We start from the raw sequence: 20,228 nt of genomic DNA on the forward strand, positions 1-20,228 counted from the left end.
TGTGATTACATCAGCCCATGTATGGTATACTTGTGATGTCGTCTTGGTTGATCGTTTCGTTTTGCACGCTACCACTCTGTCTAGTTGTAGCCTATTGTTTATAGTATTCGTCCACCGTGTTATGGTATGTTCATCGGTATGTGCTTGTTCTCGGATGACGCGCTCACACCTTATTACCCATATAAGATAGGCCGACTCTGATATCAAGATTCTTAGGAGGCGTGATGCCCCTTTTATTATCGCGGCGCATTTCTTGTCATTGTCATCTCTGTTTGGTGCGTTTTTCGGGAGTGATAGGTTGCCACATCCTAAGATGAGTCCTAGGGACGGTTCAGGCCACGGGCCATGTTTCTCCGGCCAAAGGTTTTTCGCTAGGTGCCATATTCTCTTTCTTATTGGGTTTGTGCATTGAATTAATATATGCTCCATCGATTCTGGTTCTTCTCCGCATGATTGGCATCGCGCTCTGTGTCCGAGATTGGGTAAATGTGTCCAGAAATCTCCAATTCGGAATGCATTATTTAACGTTTTATATAGGAAGATTTGTATTTTCTTGGAGATGTCGTTGTTCCTGCATCCTCGCCATATCGTTTCATCCGTCTCTAGTGTGGTCGTTAATGTTTCAATGGCGTATCTAGTGATATCCAGCATGCCTAAGGTTGGTCTTTTGTAATCTATGTGTTTCTTCGTCATTAACGCTCTATAAGCAGTCTTTTGGTCTACTTTTGACAGTTTTGCACCCTGGAGGTCGAAGTTCCGAGGGACGTATGTATCTATGATGTCGGTGGTTATTTTTGATGCGCCGTTTTGAGCAAGGTGATCTGCTTTCTCGTTTCCTGTCACTTGACTATGTCCCTTGACCCATTGGAAGCTAGTTGGCGCCGATCGTCGGCGTAGTTGATATGCTATAGCTTTGAATATTTGGGCGTTTGCCACGTTGATCCACCCGGCGTTCTCCCACTCGTCAAGGTGGGTGTTTAGTCCGTTTATTACATATTTAGAGTCTGTTATTATTTTGACAGGTGTTATTGGGTTTGCGTTTTGCAGGGCTACTAGTACTGCCACAAGTTCACCTATTTGATTTGAGTGGTGCGTTCCAGGCATGCTGATTTCTCGGTTCATTGGGTGATGTTCTTCAATCCAGATTCCTCCTCCGCACTTTGCGTTGTATTTGCCGTTGTTGATGCAGGAGCCATCCGTGAATATGGTGAGAGTGTCGTCGATTGTCTGTCTTCCGTTGAGAGGGACACGTAGTCTGTATGCAGGTATTTCAACCGGTCTTGATGGGTCTACAAAGATGCGGAAGCAGTCCGTCAGACTATTCCGTATTGTGATAGAAGGGTTGAATAGGATTTCTCCCCGCGGTTGTGTACGAGCTCGTACGTTTTTCTCGAGGCGTCTATGTGTTAGCGTTAAGTGATCTTTTCTAGGTGTCGTGTTAGGGTTATATTTTGGGAGGAGGCTATCTAGTATGTGTTGTGCGGTCTTTGCGCATTGGTGGGGGTTCTTACATCCTGCTAGTCTGTCGTTGATGCATTTGGAGCATGTACATGTGGCTTTCGATTGGTGAGATCTTTGGTCTTTTATTCGTTTGGCAGTGTCTTTTAGATGTTTCACTGATATTACTCGGTGTGTTTGCTTTAGGCAATTATTTTTGGTCCTATGGTATGTTCTTGGTGGGGCGCCTAGATGTAACCAGGCTGGGAGTTGGTTTTTGAGGCTGTCGGAGATCTTTAAAGGTGCGAAGCTCACATGGTGTTTTTTGGCTGTTTTCAACATGTTTGTGATTATATATGGCAGTTTGCTTGCTTGTTTGCCCTTTGTGGGGGGGTTCCAGGATGTCAGGAACATGCGCAGGTCAGTGTCATTAGTGATTCCTTCTGGTTTCAGTGTGTTGATTATGGCGTCAGCAACAAACGCCCATGTTGGTCTGTGATTTGTTATGTCCATGTAGGTTCTTAGCCATGTTATGTCTATTGCTTCATTCCTTACTTTGATGTTTAGGAGACCAAGGCCTCCTTCGGCGATGGGTCTTTCCAGTCTCCCTGTGCTTATTGGTGGGGTTGTTTTCCCGTCCCATATGAAGTTCCTGATTAACTTTGTGACGGCGTTCTCGATGTTTCTAGGCATCCCTTGTGCCTTTGCGAGGAATTGCGTCATTCCTCCAACTACCATTTGTACAATCAGTTTCTTTCCATCGAGGGAGGGGTGTCCCATGTTCCATCTGTTGAGGTTGTCTTCGATTTTTGTTAGAGTCGATTCCCAGGATGCTGTTTGTTCTGTCTCGTTGCCTATCCAGGCTCCGAGTGATCTTATAGGGCTGCCGTCTTCGGCTACTCTGACTTGTTCTTGCCAAGGTGCGTCCAGGTCATTTACTTTCCTGTTTCGTATTACTGATGCGCGATGTTCTTTCGTTCCGATAGGCAATATTTCGGTTTTTTCCATGTTAAATTTCGCGCCTGATGCCATGCACCAGGTTTGTAGTATGGTTTCTAAATCTGAGTATTTATCTTCTTTTGATAAGTATATCGTAGTATCGTCTGCGTACATGTTGACTTTTATTCGTTCCGGTATTCCAGGGATTTGGTATCCTTTCACTCTTGGGGAGTTGCGCAGTGCGCAGGCCAGTGGTTCTATTGCCAGGTCGAATAGAAGGCAGGATAATGGGTCGCCTTGTCTCACACCGCGTGTTACTTGGAATGGTGAGCTCAAAAAGCCATTTATTGCTACTCGTGTATATGCTGACTGATATAGTGTTTTAACAGTATTTATAAACATCGGTGGGAGGTTAAAGGCTTCTAATGTTTCGAACAGGTAAGGGTGTTGAATTTTGTCGTATGCTTTTTCTTGATCTAGGGCTATGATCGCACCATTTTCTTCCATTAGGTCCGCATATGCGGTCATTGTTTGGGCTAAGCGAATCGGGTCAAAAATGGACCGTCCTTTCACGAATCCGCTCTGATTCGGGTGGATTAGTTGGTGTATGTTTTTCGTTAGTTGTATAGCGAGAGCTTTGGTGAGTATTTTATAGTCTGTGTTTAGGAGTGTTATGGGTCGGTAATTCTCTATTTTTGTGCGGTCCTTTTTTTTATATAACGGGCACATCCATCCTAGGGTGAAGTCCGAATCCTGGTTGACTCCGTAGAGTTGGATATCGTTCATGACGATGGTAAGCATCTTGATTATATTCAGACCTGGTTGCTCTTTCTTACTTGCTTCTGTGTATGTTTCGTGGATATGTTTCCATAGTTCGTATGGGATACCGTCTATCCCGGTGGCGCTTCCCGATTTCGATGACATCAGCGCATTTAGAATGTGCTCTTCTTGTAAGAGTTCGTTCAGTTGGCTTGTTTGTGCTTCGATTTTCTGATTTGCTGGTATCTCTTCTAGTGATACTTTTCTCGCATTTTGTCGAGCTTGGTCGTGGTGTTGGTGATTGTCGGCTGTTTGTAGTTTTTCATGGTATGTTTTTGCTATTTCTGCCATTTCTTCTGACTTTGTGGTGAAGTTGTTGGTTTCTGGTATGTGTAGTCGATATATAATGTCTCTTGGCTTTTTCTGACTGTTTATTTTTGACCAGTATTTGCTTATCTTTTCGCCTTGTGACGCCCATTGTGATTGTGCTTTTAGTTGGGCTTTTTTGTTTTTCTTCTTTTGTAAGTGTTCTATTTCTTTTTCGATGATAATGCGATTTATTCTAGTGTTTTCAGAGAAGTCTATGTCTTTTAGGTTCGTTGTCTTGCGTAGGTCTTTCGTTAATGCTCGTATTCGTTGGTTGACTCTTCCTAGGTGTATTTTCAACATTTCTTTTGCTAAGTCGGTTATTTCTTTTTTAAAAGTAATCCATAACTTTTGCGGGTTGGTGGTGCCGTCTCGTACGTTTATCTCTTCCATTTGTTGTTGCTTATTAATCCCTAGTTTTATAATTTGTTTAATTAGGCTTTCATCTTTCATTATTCCTATTGGCCATGACCATCTTCCTCTCCCTATGTGTGGTAGTCCGGGTGGTGCGAACCTTGTCAACACCATGTGGTGATCCGTCGGGATGTGGCTGATTTGTGAGTTCCAATCTGTCATGCTGTTTAAGTGGCGTGTTGAGGTGTAGATTCTGTCTAGGCGCGATAATGTATTGCGGTTACTACTGAATGTGAAGGTGCGTGTGTTTGGGTTTTCGAGGCGCCAGGTGTCTTGTAGGTTGAGCGTTGATCTTAGGTCTCTTAGAGCTTCGGTGGCTGATTCGTGATCGTGCCTTGCGGGGGCGCGGTCAATCGGTTCTTCGGTGATATTAAAATCACCCATCATGAAGTCAATGTCGCCCGCGTGTGCCGCTGTCCATTCTGAACTTATTTTCTCCCAGAAGCTTCGGTGTTCGTTCATGTTATTCGGTGCGTATATGTTTAGAATGTTGATTGTCTCATTTTTGTGCCATTTCACAGATAAGACTGCTGCTCGTCCTGGTACCAGGATTTTCATTTTGGCGTCTGCGGTATTTAATATTTCTTTATTTAGAACGAATGCAATTCCTGCAGAGTTTCCTGGTCTGGTTGGGTCGCTCGTGCTTAGGACTCGCAGGCGCCGGGAGAATAGATTGTCAATTTGATTTTTGTGGTCTGTAGTCAAGTGCGTCTCTTGAAGGCACAATATGCCAATCTTTTCGTCTCTCACAGTTTGATTTACATTTGTCCATTTAGATGTTTGGTTTTGCGCGAGATTTGTCGAGGTCCGTCCTTTCATATTGAGAGTGGCTATTTTGATGTTCGCTCTGGTTTTTTTGTGTTCGTTGGAGGTTGTGATGACTTGGCGCGTTGGTTGGTGTTGGTTGGGGTGTCTGATAGGTTCCTGTGTCTGGTTTCGGAGGGCGTGTGTGGCCATACTTTGTGTTGGTGGGTCCCTCATTTGAGGCTGGGGTTGATGTTGGGGTTGGGTGTGCCTTTGATTGGCATGTCCACTTCCGAAATCCCGAGAGCGGTCATCGGAGGGTCTCCCAGTGGTTCGAGGAGGTCCTCCTCCGCTACTTGGGATGCCTGCACCGTTACCGACAAAACGACCGTGATTTGGGGAGTTTATGTGAGTGTTTGGGGTGATCGTACTACTAAGACTACGTTACGATCATTATGTAGCCTTAGAATCGACATGTCTGGCCCATTAGCAGTGGACTATGTTAGCGTTTTCAATGATTATCAGTGCCCAGGACATTGGAATCATCTACTAGTGAAAACTTAAGCCTCTCGGCACGGCTTGTCCGAACCTAAATAGGTTTCCGTGGTCTGGTGTGCACCATGCTGTTTTGAGACGACTCCTGCTTTCCTGTCCCGCTTCCGCGACCAGTATATTTGGGCAAGGTGTCTTTAATTCGATGGTTTGTGTCTCATTCAAACCTGTCTTACGTTCGCAGCGGTTCTTTTGATCTTTCGGAGCCGGGCCTAAGACAGAACCGTTGTGGCGCTTATTATATGATGGGGGGGGGGGGGGGGGGGGGGTTTGTGCGGTTTAGAAAGGACTGAAATTGATGTACGTAGGGTGAGGTGTGTTTCTAGGCTATGTATGTGAGATGGGGACACGTATGGGCTGAGAGGGGGTTAGGTTTTAGTACATCTAGCTGTAGGTAGGAAGGAATGGAATTCGGCATAGAGTGTGATTGTACGAGGTATCAGACAGTGCGATTGAATCTCCCATTTCCGCCTCTGGTTTTCCCAGGTTGACGTTGTCCGTTCCCCGTGTTCCTATTGCCCACTCGGGGGCCGTTCCAGAGTGTGACGAGTGGGAATGGACATAATCCTCTTGGATGGGCTAGCGAGTGGCATATTTGGCATGCGGAGAGGGCTGTCGATGTCCCACAGCCATCGAGGCTGGTTGGGTAGTTAAGGGCGCTTAGGAAGCTGCGCAGGTTAGTCCAGGTCTTGGCGTCATTTGTTGGACTGGTGGCGAGGACGTTAAAGCGCGGTACGGACAGTCCCCCCGTTATCTTGAAGTCGAGGAGTTCGACACGAGCGGACTCGATGAAGTCGTGAGTAACCATGTAGGTGGGCACTCCCGCTGGGGGGCCGCAATGGGAGAAGAACCCTTCGATGCGGGTGTGGTTTTCTTCACAAGACCAAGTGTCGCGGACGGTCTGAAGGATGGTCTGGGTGTCTAAGGTCGTGTAGCCGGATAGACAGAACAAGAGTTCTGGGGGGTGGTTGCAGTTGAATGGGAGAGCTTCGAACGTGAGGTCCGTGTTGGACCAGATGCGTTGGCTTAGGATCAGGTTTTTGGTCTCTTCTGTTACTTTGTGGACCAGGAAGCCCGTTGGGAGGAGTTTCACTTCTCTACCGCCCTGGGGTTGTGGGGGGGAGACGCGTACCTGCGGGGGGTCTTGTTGGACGAACTCTGCGATGGTGGCAATGCTAGCGCGGATGCGCTCTGCGAGGATGGCAGCGCGTTCTGCGACGTCTTTTCCTGTGTGGTCGAACACCCTTACTAGGAATTTCGGGTGTTCAACTTGGAACCAGGCGAGGAGGACTCTGTTATCGAGGTGGTCAAATATCTGAGCTGAGTGGGACATATGTACTACTGGGAATCCCCCATTTGGAGTCGGCGTGAATTGGGGTAGGGTAGTGCGAGTATTCAGGCCGTTCTGGCTGAGAACAGACCTGTTCGCGTCAGCCAGAGCTAGATGATCTAGGATGGCTTGTTCCTCAGCGGTGGGTTCATGTCTGGCTTTGGGGCTTGGCGGGGCGCTCATTTGGTGATCACCTTTGGAGTTGTTCGGCGCATGAATTGAGTTAGCGAGGTCACTGCTCGGCGGTTTGTCATCGTCGACATGGGACGTTGTTACTTTAAAATCCTGGTATACGAGGAGGTCGGGTTGGAGTGGGTGCACATGGTTCCCCTGAGGTGTGGGGGTGGGTGTGTCAGGGGGGGAGTGTGGGCTTGGGGGGGAGGGTGGTGAGGGTGGGTCAGGTTTATACGGTATCATGTCCATAGCTTGTTCTAAGTCGACGTCTTCCTGTAGAGCTTCAGGAGGAAAGTATTTTGGTCCCGAGCGAGGGGGTTGTGGATTAGGACGAGGAGTGGTGGGGTAGGGGCGGGAGGCTTGAGATACTGCCTTAATAGAAGAGGGTTCCTTGTCTTTCATGTCTGCTGGGACGAGGATTGTGAGTGGGGTCTGCAGGTTTTTATACTTCTGTTTCTAGCGCAGCTGGCTGAGATTGAGGAGGTTGACTAGTTCGGCGAGGGCATCGTGGCCGGGATGAGTTCAATTTCAATTGAGGCAGTGGTCTAATAAGACTTATTGTCGCTGTGATTTCTCAAGGGGGGCAATTTAGGCGGTGTTGTGTGTTAGCACTGGGCATGGTGCGGGGGTGTATCTTTACGTCTGGTTGTGGTTGGCGTTATCTTTGTATTCTTGGCGGGTGTTGGTAGTCAGTTATCCTAAGATGATTCGGTTGAAAGTTCGTCGATAGGTGTTGCGTGTGGGGTGTGTTTCGGGTGTGTCAGTTGTTTTGTTGTTGTTGGGTTGTTTTATTTGGGTGATGAGGAGGAGGGTGTTCGTACATATACATATTATTTTGTTGATGTTATGGGTTTTTTAAAAGGCCAGTTTTTTCTGTGAGCTGCGACGGCTCGTCCTTGCCCGCGTTTTTCAGCGTGGGAGTTCTGACCATGGTGGTGGTACAGAGTCAAGGGCCCCCCCCTTGTTAATTTTTAAAATATCAACAACTCGTGAGTACTTATCGCTCATTGTCGACCGTCTCTAAACTTCTTTTTTTTCTGTTCGGAAGGGGAGTCAGGACAGGTGCCACTGCCGGGTACCATTCCGGCTCGAATTTGTGAGGGTCCTGAATATTTCAACAATTTAGAAGGAACCCAGGCCCGAGTCGCTCCAGACGCTGAGTAGACCCGCCTTGGACTTAAACACCGTGTCCGTTTCTGTATCGAAGGCTTGGAAAGCAACCTGGATTTGCCGCTTTTATCGATTTAATCATTTGGCATGTTGTCGTTTGCTGTGGGACACTTGGCACTTCCTGATCTGATTTAGATTAAAGCGGAGGTGGGCATCTAGATTCTGAATGCTCATCCTGGGTCTCCGCGTGTTTCGTCCCACAACTCGCATTTATAAGCTCTTCAGCTTTGCTTCACGTTCAACTCATACCAGAACCATGGCCACTCCCTGGACACCTAACCAATATCCACAAGCTCGTCGGTCCGAGCATGTCGATATCTACAAGAGCGAGAAACAGGGCGAAGTTCGCGTTTCTGATCCATATCAATGGCTCGAGCAACAGTCACAGGAGACTGATCAGTGGACCACGGCGCAAGACCAATTTACTAGATCTCACTTAGATAAAAATCCTGTTCGAACTAAGCTAGAGCAGGAGATCAGGGCAAATACTGACTATGCTAAGGTCGGTCATCATAACAGTTAGTTGTTTTTTTATTATTCTCACTTCTTTCAAGTTTTCTGCGCCATCGCTCAAGTATGATGGTCGTTGGTACTGGTACTACAATAGCGGTCTTCAGCCTCAGTCAGGTAGGTTGAGACACCATGAACATGTTGGATGCCAAATATCTAGTTTCACAGTGATTTGCCGTTCTAAAGACGCTAATCTCCCTGATGGGTCGGGGGAGAAGGGGCCAGGCGGAGAAGTCTACTTTGATGTAAGTTGAAATGCCCGTCTACTTTGAGCGGATTTGGGTAATGACACATGACTACATAGCCCAATTTGTTGTCCACTGACGGCACTGTGGCCCTCTCTGTAACGGCATTCTCTCGCTGTGGCGAATACTTCGCCTATGGCATCTCGTTGTCGGTCCGTGACTATACTATGTCATTCGGAACAGGACGTTAATCTCCAGTTCATTCCAGGGAAGCGATTTTTATACAGTTTATGTGCGACGTACAAGCGAACCTTTCACTGCGATTGATGGGCAACCTAACGATCACCATACAAAAAGGCTTGCAGAGGAGATTCGTTTCGTGAAATTTTCGTCCATCACTTGGACTCATGATTCTAAAGGTTTTTTCTACCAGGTAGGTCCTGAGCAATTGATATCTTGTACCTGACCCCGAAGGTACTCTCCCCAGCGGTTTCCAAGCAGAGAGTCTCATGGTCTTGCAACGGAGGACAAAGCTGGCACAGAAACCACAGACGATAAGGATGCTATGCTCTACTATCACAGGATCGGAACTCCACAATGTTCGAGCTATCTACATTTGGTTGTATTGCTACTCTCTTGACTAATTCAAGCATTCAGCGCAAGATATCCTAGTCATCAAAGATGCCGAGCACCCCGAATGGATGTGGGGTGCTTCGGTTTCGGAGGTAGATGGGAGATATCTGTTTCTTGATATCGTTCAAGACACTGGAAAGGTTTGCGCTCATCCATTGTCCTACGTCGCCGATTTACTTGATTATTTTGGGCCTAGAAAAACATGCTGTGGGTGGCCGATTTGCAAGAAAATGAAATTGGCCAAAACATGAAATGGGACAAGATTGTAAACGAGTTCGAATCGGAATACACGGTGTCAGTGGTGTCATCAATCTCTGATGGAAACCACTTGACCTGCTGACACCCCATGCCATTCTCCCATCAGCATCGCGAATGACGGAACTAAACTATACTTACGGACAAATGAGAACGCGCCTCAATGTCAAGTTATCACGATCGACCTCGCAGACCCATCGCGCCAGCACAAGGTTTTAATACCGGAAGTCAAAGATGCATACTTGGACGACATTACTGCCGTGGGAGGTGATAAACTGGCCGTTGTATACAAGCGCAATGTAAGTGGAGTTGCTTCACGCACTCCATATTGCGGAAGCTAACGTCATGGAGGACTGCAGGTCATCGATGAATTATATCTCTACTCGATGGAGGGCAAACAACTTACTCGGCTTGCTCCAGAATTCGTTGGTGCTACAGAAGTCAATGGCCGCCGAGCACAGTCGCACTTCTTCGTGTTCCTGACTGGGTTCACCAACCCTGGGATTGTAGCACGATACGATTTCGATGAACCAGGTGAAGACAAACGTTGGAGCATATACCGGTCAACAATAATGGAGAGGCTGGTACCGGATGAGTTCAGCGCTGAGCAAGTCTGGTATGAGAGCAAGGATGGTACGAAGGTGCCAATGTTCATCGTGAAGCATAAGTCAACAAAGTCCGATGGAACCGCACCTGCTATTCAATACGGTAAGATGACATCGTCCGTTTTAATCAATATTTGACACTACGAATCAGGTTATGGTGGATTTAGTATATCACTCAGCCCCTCATTTAGTCCTACCATCCTGACTTTCATCAAGGCATATGGTGCTGTATATGCTTTACCCAATATTCGCGGAGGAGGCGAGTTTGGTGAAGAATGGCATCTTGCTGGCACAAAAGAACGGAAGGTGCAAAACTTCATTAGTGCTAAAGACCATATCTAATGGTTGCCGCAGATTAACGTCTTTAATGACTTTATTGCTGCTACGTGAGTGGAGTTCTCTCGCCATCGCAATCTGACAACTCACACGTGCAGTGAGTATCTTGTTAGAAACAAGATTGCTGCGCCCGGTAAGGTCGCCATCAACGGTGGATCCAATGGAGGCAGGTCACTCCACCCGCCTATTTGTAGTGATTCTTAACCATGATGTTAGGATTGCTCGTGGCCGCTTGCGTGAACATCGCCCCAGAGGGCACATTCGGGGCAGGTGTGGCCGAAGTTGGTGTGCTTGACCTCCTGAAGGTGAGCGTTATGTTTTTGGTAGTATCTATTCCTGCTCAGCCGTGACACTTATAGTTCGCTGACTTCACGATCGGTAAGAACACATTACATCGCAGAGTTTGACGTCGATCTAATGTTTTGGTCTGTAGGCAAAGCGTGGACATCTGACTACGGAAATCCACACGACCCACATGACTTTGATTTTATTTATCCCATTTCACCGCTCCATAATGTCACAACGGACAAGACCCTACCCCCGCTGTTGCTCATGACTGCTGATCGTGTGTTATTTGGTCTCAATTTTTGAATTGTAGCTGATCAAACTATGTCAGATGATGATCGAGTCGTCCCCCTTCACTCGTTCAAACATGCCGCGACGTTGCAACACACACTTGCCCATAATCCTCACCCCCTCCTTATTCGCATTGACAAAAAAGCAGGACATGGCGCAGGTAAGGCCACTGAGAAGAGGTACGTGCCTGTTCTTCTGGGAAGTCAAAAACATGTGACATATTGGCTTTACAGGATCCAAGATGCGGCAGACAAGTGGGGTTTCGTGGCCCAATCTCTCGGGCTAGAATGGCAAGATTGATCATGTTCAGCAAGGACATGAGCGATCGCGTAATACACGGCGATACGCTCGTAAATAACTCCTTATTCATTACAATATTCCTGCCTTGCATCACTAGCCAGCACTTCCGCAAGTGCTAGGCCCTCCACGCATACAGTGTGGGCCGCCGAATTGTAGGCCAATGAATGAGCGACCCCTGCGGAGGTCAGATAAGTCCAGAGCATTGTGGTTATGGACTCACCTTAGCAGGGTCATGAAAGGACGGTTGAGATGGTGATTCCCGAATATTGGTGCTGGGAACTACATGGAACTGAGGCACTCTGCTCGTAACGCGATCAACCATGCAAGGCAAGGTTGAGCAACGGGACCGCATCGAGATCAAGTATACACATACTAAGGATGAAGGCAGCGCGACCAGCAAACACGTTCAGCAACGAGTACATAGCGTCACACACAATTCGCGAACATCAGGGAAACGTAATTCACTACAGAATGCTACAGAGCGCTCTGAGCACAATCCAACCCGCTGATGAAGTTCAGGCAATTGGCGTTGTTTGGAATCATACAAAGACAGAGACTCGACATAATGATCGGCATGATATTTTTTATGAAACCAAGCGTGATTGTTGAGCATTCTCTTCTCTTGATCTCGGCTACATCACGAGGATTCAGATGGAAGAGGCACAGATTAATGAGCACTGGCCGGTAAGTTGAGTCGAAGCGGGCAGCTTGAGATCCTGCTGACATTGAATGGTTCTAGTATTATGAAGGATCCGTGCGAGGGCTCCTCTACGCGACCAGCGCCCGGAATCTCGTTGTGGTCTCCGTGCCGTTCAGGGACGGAATCAAAAAAGTCTGGTAATACCTCACACTTATAGGTGATGCACTGGGTGAGTCAGCTGGGACCGGACCTCTTCATCTCATCTATTGGACAATTGCGTAAAACTTATAATCTGATTGCGGAAATGCCGGCGAGGGCACCTGCGCTCGGATACACATTCTTTCGGGAGCATCTTGCTGTGTTCGCTGCGTCCAATAGGTTAATTCGGGGAATAGCAGGCATTACGGCAAACGCAGACGACGTTACCGGCAACGTCTTGGTGGTGAAACATTGCCAGAGCAAAAAAAACGAGGTCATGGACTGCGACGATGGGAACATTCCATGGGTCAATGATATCATGAAACAGTGGGCACTTTGTCGCACGGCGGATTTAACAACTGACATTGCTCAGGTCCGTGAGCTGGGGTTGATTCTGGGGTTGAATGGGCGGAAATTACATCGGGTTTATTGAAGGAGTAGTGTTCGTATAGAATTGACATTGAGACGGAGAATGTGTGTGATCGACTACGGAAATATGCGAGCCAAAGGGAGTCGGGGACGTGCCGCGGCAGCGGCGATACTGATGCTGTGGCCCTGGATGACCTCGTGGAAAAAAAGCCTGCAATCAGCGCCACAGCCTTCTCATGCCGACAATCAAACGTTTGGAACGTAATACCATCGTGAGCGGCGGTCAGGTTTGGATCTTCGGGGGAATTTCTGTCTTGAGAACCCGACTTGACTTTTGCTTTGGGATCGGAGCTGGCAAAAAGACACGTCAGTGTGATGACTTGATTAGTGAGAATAGCAGGACATGCCGTTTGTATTTTCTGTCACATAAAAGCGACGTAAAATCATTATGGCTTCTTCTCGAAGGTACCCGCCGGTAGCTTGGTAGGATGGATGAACTGGATGCCTCTCGCTGACGTGACTAGTCGAACTCGGAATCGAAAAATAGCATTGCGACAACAGACCTCGCATTGACACCTAACACACTCCCGCACCCGCCAAACTTATCATTCTCACAACCATAAAAGACTTCTTTAATGCCTAGCTGACGAAGTGCAGATGCGCACATGATGCATGGTTCCACTGTGACATACAATACAGTATCTGCCAGAGGATAACGAGTGGGCTCTGGTGTCAGCTCCTTATCAGCGAGGATAAAATCGATAGCCTCGAGCTCGGCATGTCTAGAAGCCTGTAAAGCAGGAATTAGACCAGCGGATACTACTGGATGACCTTGTGGTCACATTTCTTAATTCATTGGTGCGATTCCTCGCACGCGCAATTATGCTGGTTTTCCGGACGAAGACGCAGCCCACCGGCACTTCGCTATGTGCTAATGCTTCTTCTGCCTGAAGTGTGTTATGATCAAGCAATACTCTAGACACGGATCCTCACCATTACCATTGCTTCTCGCATCCATTTTAGATGAATGAGCGCAATGTTCGTATGGGCTCGTTCAACATTGTTGTCTTCCTCCTCCATGATCTTTGGGAATCAGAAAGTCGAAGAAGTCTTGGACTTCAAAAGCTGGCAACGGAAACTCGGAATCAATTGTGAATGACAGATAATCAAAGCTTCGCTGGGTTTAAAAATTGGACATCACTTATTCAGTGTCTAAGTAACTTACTAACTTAGCTAGTACCACAACGTTGTCGCTCCTCCGCAGACGCTACGGCGCAGCAATACCACACAGCTCTATCGATACCTTGTAAAACACTGAGGCACATTTGAGGCAGCATTTCTTAAGTGAGATCAGTCCGATTTACATCGTCATTGTTGCTAATATTTCGCACCAAGTTCCTTGCTAGCAGCCTGAGAGCTCAAATGCTTTCCGCTCCACCCCTCAACCAAGAAAAACCGTTTGGCACGACAAAACATAAGACATCACCGTCGGTACGCCATGGAGCGCAGGACACCGGGCCCATAGTAATGACTACCCGCACGGAAGACGGTGGATTTTCTACAACAGAAGGTACAATCCACGTTTCGAAGCCATTCCGGTCAAGATCGACGAAGAAGCTTCGCGCAATGATTACATTTGAACCCAGGAAGACGCACTTTGACACCACGAATGAAACTTCTGGCACCAATGAGTTCAGAGTTCGTCTCTTGCGTTGCAGGCGTATACGGTGGAAACTAATACATTACTTGCCAGGGTTTCTTCACGCTTTTCTGGATGTCATTGTTTCTGTTCACAGTACAGACTTATGTCAGTAGCGTTGAAGCTAATGGTTATGCTCTGTCGTTCGCTTTCGCAACAATGTTTTCGCGGCACGCAGTCACGTTAGCGCTCAGTGACTTGCTGCTGGTTTCCACCACGATTTTATGTGTCCCGTTTGCCAAGGCTATTAGCAAGGGCTGGATCAACTACTATTGGACAGGCGCCATTCTACAACACGCATTCCAGACATGTGTGCTGCTTATCACAGTCACGTGGACATTTCATAGGTACGCGCCATGCCATCTCTCTCCGACTCGTATTTTGACCACTGAACACCCCTAGACAATGGCCCTGGGTCCAATCAGGTTTCCTCACTCTCCATTCACTTGTGCGCCCATCATTCAGTGCTTCAAGTGCTTTACTAAGGGCGAGGAACAAAGGTCATGATCATGAAGATGTACTCTTACATTTCTGTGAACGGCTACCTCCAATCGATTTCTAGACGCTCGATCGGTGTTCTTGCAGAACTCAATGGTGCTACAGCCCGTGTTGGAGGTCTGGAACAGGCGTTGCGTGACGCGATGTCGAAGAGGGCACAGGCACAGGCGGCAGCCGAGACTCCGGTTACCGATGTCACATCAACGCCGATGGAAATGTCCACCCCCGACACCGAGGGAGTATTGATAAAGTCGTTCACGGATGCGAAGACTGCTGCTGCGTTGAGGCAACGGCTTGCTGCCGTCTCTAGCAGTTTGGATGAGAATACAAAGTCAGAACGGGGTGCAGCCAATGGAAATGGGCGCGGAATTGATGGAGTTGAGATTGCGCATGTTCTTTCGTACCATCCGGATGAGCACGTCGCAGGTCTAGCAAAGGAATTCCTGGACTTGGACTCGGAGCTAGTGAGTACGGGCCCGGAGCAAGTGCGTTGGCCCGATAACGTCACGTACCGGAATTTTGCGGTCTATCAACTGATCCCAACCTTGGTATACGAGCTCGAATACCCAAGAACCGACCGGTACGCTGCAATCTACTTCAATGCTACGTCATGAACTGATAAGGAGTTGCAGAATACGGCCGGTGTACATTTTTGAAAAGACAGTTGCGTTCATGGGTTCATTTGCGCTGCTATATACAGTTGCGGAGTGTTTCATCATACCGCTTACCCCTACGCCGGATCAATCGTTCTTCCGCTCCCTGCTTGACCTTGCATTGCCGTTCATGATTGCCTTTCTGCTTCTGTTTTATATCATATTTGGTGAGTGTTGAGCCGGAGCTGATGATGTGGTCTTGAACTGACGGACACCTAAGAATGTATATGTAATGCGTTCGCTGAGCTGTCCTAGTAAGGTTGCTGCGCTTGTTACCTTCTGATATAGCTAATGTGTCCTTTGTAGCTTTGCTGACCGTCTGTTCTATGAGGACTGGGTGAGACGATTTTGGGACCCAACTGCATCGCAAGTGACTGAACGTTTGTTTTATACAGTGGAACTCTACTTCTTGGGAAGAATTCTCACGTAAATGGAACAAACCGGTGCATAGTTTCCTTCTTCGGCATGTGTATGCTTCAACACGGGCCTCGTACGGCCTATCGCGCACCACAGCGATGTTTGTCACATTTTTTCTCAGCGCCATGGCGCATGAGCTGGTCATGGCAATTGTGACGAAAAAGATTCGGTGAGAAAATCTGTTTTTTTTTTCGTTTTTATTATGATACTGATGAGCGGGCGTGACCGATGCAGCATGTACCTATTCCTGATGCAACTCGTCCAGATCCCATTGATCTTGGTGACTAGAGCACCAGTGATCCAGCGCAACAAGCTGATGGGGAACGTGGTGTTTTGGCTGGGACTGTATGCTGGCTTCCCACTGCTATGCGTTGCTTATGTTGCATATTAAGGATGCGACGGAGGAGAAGGAGAACAATCTCTACACGATCAGAAGAACAGACATCTGGAGTTATCAAGACGGATTTCTTCGCTACCGTAAATTACTATACATGTGTAATTTAATATGGAGTATGGAATGCATTCTGAACTCTGATAACATTCAATAAGGTGCAGGCGGAGGGACTTTGAGTGAACGAGTCCAGAGTAAGTCATACGAGAGGCGTAATACGACTGCACTTTTGTATTAATATTGGAACAGAACGGATATACGGGGCGTGCCTAAGCATTAAATGGTGCGTCGATAGCGGCTGCTTCCGCATCGAACCTAGCTCACAGTGATCCGTGATAACAACTGATAACACAGCGGCGCTATCATAGCAAAGATATGATCATTGAGATCGGCTACATGGAAATGCAGGAAATTGTTGTGAATCGTTGAGAGCAATTAAAGATGTGGCATAGTCGACGCCGGGATGCGTTGTAGTTGGTAAACGGTAATTTGAACTGCTGCATAAGCGCAGTCGAAGCTTCGCATTCGTCTGGAGTAACGCGGGCCGTTACAGCGGTGCAGCTTATCATTTCCGAGAACTAAAAGAAAAGGTGTTCAATACTTGTTCCGAATTTAGGTACACGCTTGGCATACTGAAATAGTTAGTGCAGACCAAATCTTCTGACGAAGTGACCGACCTGAACCAGTATTACACCTACATGTCGTTGCCAGTACCAAATTCATTTAGGTTCACGGCATCACGAGTTGCAGCCATGTCGGTCAACCTAATACGATTGAAGGTACGCTGAGTGCCTAGACTCTGCGATGCTGTGGGACATCGCACGTACAGTGTCACAGGTCACCGGCTCTCGCGTATCCACGAGTCCTTGTAGTTGAGCGCTATCCCATGGCTGTGTGTTATGATAGGGATGCAGCTGGGGTCTTACTGTGTCGTAAAATGACATCGGCCCGAAAGCGAACAACATATCATCAAGCGCTGTGCAGGTCTAGACGCTTTTATGAAAAGAACGTCCAGGGTCTATGAGGGCAATGACAGCCTATAGAGAAGAGTTTCACATGGAAGAGTTCGTTTTCCGGGAAGGGGTGAGATCATATTAGAGGGGCATTCCGCGATGGCAATTTATAATTACGAGAGTCGTGGCAAATCGAGGCAGTGACGAAGTTGACAGCCAACGTTAACCGTTCCGGCTCCAAGAAACTCATGCGTCCCTTGGGTCATCTGGTCACGGCACCTTGAGGGCGGACACGAAAGCGGATAAGTTTGAACAAAGAAACCTGAGTGCCTAGGCCTGTTGCTCGGGTCGCGAATTGTGCCGGCTCGATCGGGTATAAAAAGGGCTTCAAGCTAGCATATTTATTATGTATGAAGCAGCGCTCGTTTCGCTAAAAGACCTACAGCTATTGTAGTACAAACAATTGGTGAGTCTGAGACATCCGACGGTCCGTTTTAACATTACTAATACACGCACAGAAAGCATTGTCAGCTGGTGTGCTGCAACGTGTAAAGCGGATCTTTAGCAAGCATTAAAAGGCATGTCACCCGTCCGTCATCACCCCTACCTTCTCTAAACATCCACCGTAGTGCCATCATCCAAGCCTAAAGTATCAAGACCATTCGCAATTATACTTCAGCACCACCCAGGTTCTCGACAATGCAGGTCAAGTCGATCAAAACGTTTGTGAAAGACGTCAAGAGAAGGCTATCCCAGAAACATAAGCGAAAGTCTTCAGCTACGACCACATCGACAACCACTACAACAAGCTCCTCTGCCCCATCCACACCGTCTCCTAACCACTCTCCTCTGTACGATGATCAATATTCACCGAACACAATCATTACACCATCCAGCCCTCGCAGTAGGTCAAGCAGTGCGACTCTGGGCTCTCGCTACTCTTCCGACGTTATCGATATCAGCTCGAAGCACTCCAGAACACTCTCAGAAGACATGATGTCTGCTGAAACCCATGGATCGGATAACAGCGGTACCTTTGTCACCGCCGACTGGGGTCTTGCTTCTCCACGTGTACGCATTAAATCCCTCGACCGAAATAGTTCGGTTGCAGAATCAGCCACTTCCTCCCACCCTTCCCAGAGCTCTCTCTACGCTTCTGCACAGTCCATGCATCTGGAGGATTCTATCGATCGCCCCCCACAATTACTCCAGACTTTACCTGAGGATAGTGGGGAGGGTCCAGGTACACCATCACAAGTGTCCGAGCCTGAGCTACCGGACCCCTTCATAGTTGAAGGCTCAGAGGATGCCTCGTCCGAAGGCGAGGATGCCTCATCTGAAGTCGAAGCTGCTTCCCTCGAGAGTGAAAGTGTCCCCCCTGCAGATGAAGAGATCGCCCTCGCACAATCAGTACTTCTTACGTCATCTGAAGTACCCCTCTCGCTACCTTCCCCCAACGTCAACAAAGACGTACCCCCGCCTCCCCCAAGCGACACCGAGTCTGAGGCACCCGAATTGTATCTTCCTGGCCTCACCATGCCTACCATGTTCTTACCCATTCCAAACGTACGCCTCTCTTTATCTTACACTCTCACCTGGTGGTTCCATCAACGCCCACCATTGATGTATATTCCATGTACTATTAGACGGACCCTCTAAATATTCTCCTCACGAAATATGTATCTCCGATAGAGAAGCGTCCTGTACGAGATGTCACTGGCGAATGGCAGCATTCTGATTTTCACTCCATGGTTGTGAGTATGAGTGTACGCCCTGTGCTAATCCAAGATCTCAATAAGTGCACTTCGAATATCAGATGTCAAACAGTTGGCGTGCGCTTGCCAGAATGGCGCGAGATCGTCTCGTAACTTGTAATCCTGAGGACCTCATTCGTGTTCTCGATGTAAGTACATGACGGCCATGCACGCTGTGACTTAGCCTCTTTCAACAGCTCTGGTCTTTGCGCCTATCAAGCCTCGCTCGTCTCCGTCTCTACAACCAAACGTCTGCTGAATGCACCAACCTTTTTGCAGTACTCAATGCCACAGAGCCCCCGTCCGCCCGAGCATACCTATTCGACCGCATCCTTCCCTTTGAGCTCGAGGTCATGCACGCACGCCTCAAATACTGGGCAGGCGACCCCATGGGCTACCTGGACATCCTCTACGCTTTACTCAAGAAGTGCAAGCTTCAAGCCAAGATTTCGAAAACCGAGGGCGACGACTCCAGTTTATCGATGTGGCTCGAGCGCGCTGCACGGATGTGCCTGATCATCGCGTCTCAAATGATCGAGATGAAGGCATGTATATCATATCCATATCTCGATAAGCGAGCTGATACCCCTATGTGCAGGATTTTACTGCTGCAACGAATCTTTTGGAGCCGCTGTTCGCACAACGTACTGGGCAACAACCATCCCCTGCCATCCGGTCTGCTGTGGGTCGCATTTACTTGCAGAGTGGTTATCTCGCGCAGGCTGAGGCGCATTTTGCTGTCGTGGAGGGTGACGCCAGCGTCCCGCAGACACTCAAAGATATGAATGCTGCCTTGCTTGCATGTGCTGAGGGGAACTGGGCACGGGCGGATGAACTGCTTCAAGCCCTCGTACAAGCAGAACCGGATAACTTCGTGGTAAATACTTCATGGGGTTGTTTTGCTTACGATTGATGTTTACACACTCAGGCGATCAATAATCTGTCTGTGGCTCTTCTGAGTCAGGGAAAACTCAAGGAGGTGAATATTCTCTGACTTTTATCGTGTTTTCATGCTCGACGGCTTTCCAGAGTATCGAAGTCCTTGAGAGTGCAATGCATAGCTCCCCGTCGGCTGTCGTGGTAGCAGAACCGTACCTCTTCAATCTTTGTGCGTGGATCATCACATTGTAGAAGTTTGTGGATACTGAAGCCTTGATAGCGACGCTCTATGAGCTTCACTCAGCCACGGCTGCAGAGAAGAAACGCGACCTTTTGATCGAGGTGGCGAAGTGGAGTGGAGATGGACTGAAGGCGACATGCTTGAAGATGCCGTCTACTTGATAGGTTGTATTGTTATATATTGGGATTGTATCATATGAATGGGATGAACTGGTTTTGGTCCTGTAAACTGACTGTTCACTTCCTGCCACC

The 20,228-nt window shown here is 47.9% G+C and overlaps 4 protein-coding genes across 4 annotated transcripts; 3 read left to right on the forward strand and 1 right to left on the reverse strand.

The window, feature by feature from the left end:
- Nucleotides 1-7,673: 7,673 nt before the first annotated feature.
- Nucleotides 7,674-11,774, forward strand: F5891DRAFT_997596 (prolyl oligopeptidase). Its single transcript, XM_041378447.1, has 20 exons — nt 7,674-7,704; nt 7,764-7,970; nt 8,021-8,387; nt 8,440-8,512; nt 8,564-8,640; nt 8,700-8,792; nt 8,849-9,013; nt 9,068-9,179; nt 9,238-9,353; nt 9,410-9,507; nt 9,578-9,767; nt 9,828-10,176; nt 10,225-10,379; nt 10,428-10,459; nt 10,508-10,575; nt 10,626-10,714; nt 10,769-10,787; nt 10,843-10,974; nt 11,026-11,164; nt 11,219-11,774. The coding sequence occupies exons 3-20, from the start codon at nt 8,052-8,054 to the stop codon at nt 11,283-11,285; spliced, it is 2,310 nt and encodes a 769-aa protein (XP_041233466.1). The 5' UTR covers nt 7,674-7,704; nt 7,764-7,970; nt 8,021-8,051; the 3' UTR covers nt 11,286-11,774.
- A 749-nt stretch (nt 11,775-12,523) lies between these two features.
- Nucleotides 12,524-13,605, reverse strand: F5891DRAFT_997602 (cytidine deaminase-like protein). Its single transcript, XM_041378448.1, has 5 exons — nt 13,486-13,605; nt 13,335-13,439; nt 13,056-13,282; nt 12,900-13,003; nt 12,524-12,843 (listed from the first exon to the last, which is right to left on the reverse strand). Exons 1-5 carry the CDS (start codon nt 13,570-13,572, stop codon nt 12,776-12,778), a joined length of 591 nt encoding a protein of 196 aa, XP_041233467.1. The 5' UTR covers nt 13,573-13,605; the 3' UTR covers nt 12,524-12,775.
- A 105-nt stretch (nt 13,606-13,710) lies between these two features.
- F5891DRAFT_997606 (MBOAT, membrane-bound O-acyltransferase family-domain-containing protein) lies at nt 13,711-16,304 on the forward strand. The gene is made up of 10 exons (XM_041378449.1): nt 13,711-13,836; nt 13,888-14,190; nt 14,246-14,538; nt 14,594-14,639; nt 14,692-15,269; nt 15,322-15,509; nt 15,563-15,596; nt 15,649-15,679; nt 15,738-15,928; nt 15,994-16,304. Exons 2-10 carry the CDS (start codon nt 13,915-13,917, stop codon nt 16,148-16,150), a joined length of 1,794 nt encoding a protein of 597 aa, XP_041233468.1. The 5' UTR covers nt 13,711-13,836; nt 13,888-13,914; the 3' UTR covers nt 16,151-16,304.
- A 1,203-nt stretch (nt 16,305-17,507) lies between these two features.
- On the forward strand, nt 17,508-20,205 carry F5891DRAFT_997619 (uncharacterized protein). The gene is made up of 10 exons (XM_041378450.1): nt 17,508-17,569; nt 17,622-17,681; nt 17,733-18,669; nt 18,750-18,857; nt 18,920-19,006; nt 19,055-19,402; nt 19,456-19,734; nt 19,786-19,836; nt 19,887-19,965; nt 20,017-20,205. Exons 3-10 carry the CDS (start codon nt 17,803-17,805, stop codon nt 20,136-20,138), a joined length of 1,941 nt encoding a protein of 646 aa, XP_041233469.1. The 5' UTR covers nt 17,508-17,569; nt 17,622-17,681; nt 17,733-17,802; the 3' UTR covers nt 20,139-20,205.
- The last annotated feature ends 23 nt before the right edge of the window (nt 20,206-20,228 follow it).

The sequence above is a fragment of the Suillus fuscotomentosus genome (assembly GCF_016647785.1).
Source record: "Suillus fuscotomentosus strain FC203 chromosome Unknown F5891scaffold_2, whole genome shotgun sequence".
Classification (NCBI taxonomy): Eukaryota; Fungi; Basidiomycota; class Agaricomycetes; order Boletales; family Suillaceae; genus Suillus; species Suillus fuscotomentosus.

Bases quoted from the DNA above. Each gene is read 5' to 3' on its own strand.
- F5891DRAFT_997619 (XM_041378450.1), top strand. From the start codon at position 17,803: ATGCAGGTCAAGTCGATCAAAACGTTTGTGAAAGACGTCAAGAGAAGG. The intron at 18,858-18,919 runs GTGAGTATGAGT...TTCGAATATCAG, and splicing joins CTGATTTTCACTCCATGGTT to ATGTCAAACAGTTGGCGTGC. The intron at 19,007-19,054 runs GTAAGTACATGA...CTCTTTCAACAG, and splicing joins ACCTCATTCGTGTTCTCGAT to CTCTGGTCTTTGCGCCTATC.
- F5891DRAFT_997602 (XM_041378448.1), bottom strand. From the start codon at position 13,572: ATGGAGGAGGAAGACAACAATGTTGAACGAGCCCATACGAACATTGCG. The intron at 13,283-13,334 runs GTGACCACAAGG...CCTGCTTTACAG, and splicing joins GCACCAATGAATTAAGAAAT to GCTTCTAGACATGCCGAGCT. The intron at 13,004-13,055 runs GTCTGTTGTCGC...TAGTCACGTCAG, and splicing joins GTGTTAGGTGTCAATGCGAG to CGAGAGGCATCCAGTTCATC.
- F5891DRAFT_997596 (XM_041378447.1), top strand. From the start codon at position 8,052: ATGCTCATCCTGGGTCTCCGCGTGTTTCGTCCCACAACTCGCATTTAT. The intron at 8,793-8,848 runs GTCCGTGACTAT...AGTTCATTCCAG, and splicing joins CCTATGGCATCTCGTTGTCG to GGAAGCGATTTTTATACAGT. The intron at 9,354-9,409 runs GTTTGCGCTCAT...TTTTGGGCCTAG, and splicing joins TCGTTCAAGACACTGGAAAG to AAAAACATGCTGTGGGTGGC.
- F5891DRAFT_997606 (XM_041378449.1), top strand. From the start codon at position 13,915: ATGCTTTCCGCTCCACCCCTCAACCAAGAAAAACCGTTTGGCACGACA. The intron at 14,539-14,593 runs GTACGCGCCATG...GAACACCCCTAG, and splicing joins GTCACGTGGACATTTCATAG to ACAATGGCCCTGGGTCCAAT. The intron at 15,510-15,562 runs GTGAGTGTTGAG...CGGACACCTAAG, and splicing joins TCTGTTTTATATCATATTTG to AATGTATATGTAATGCGTTC.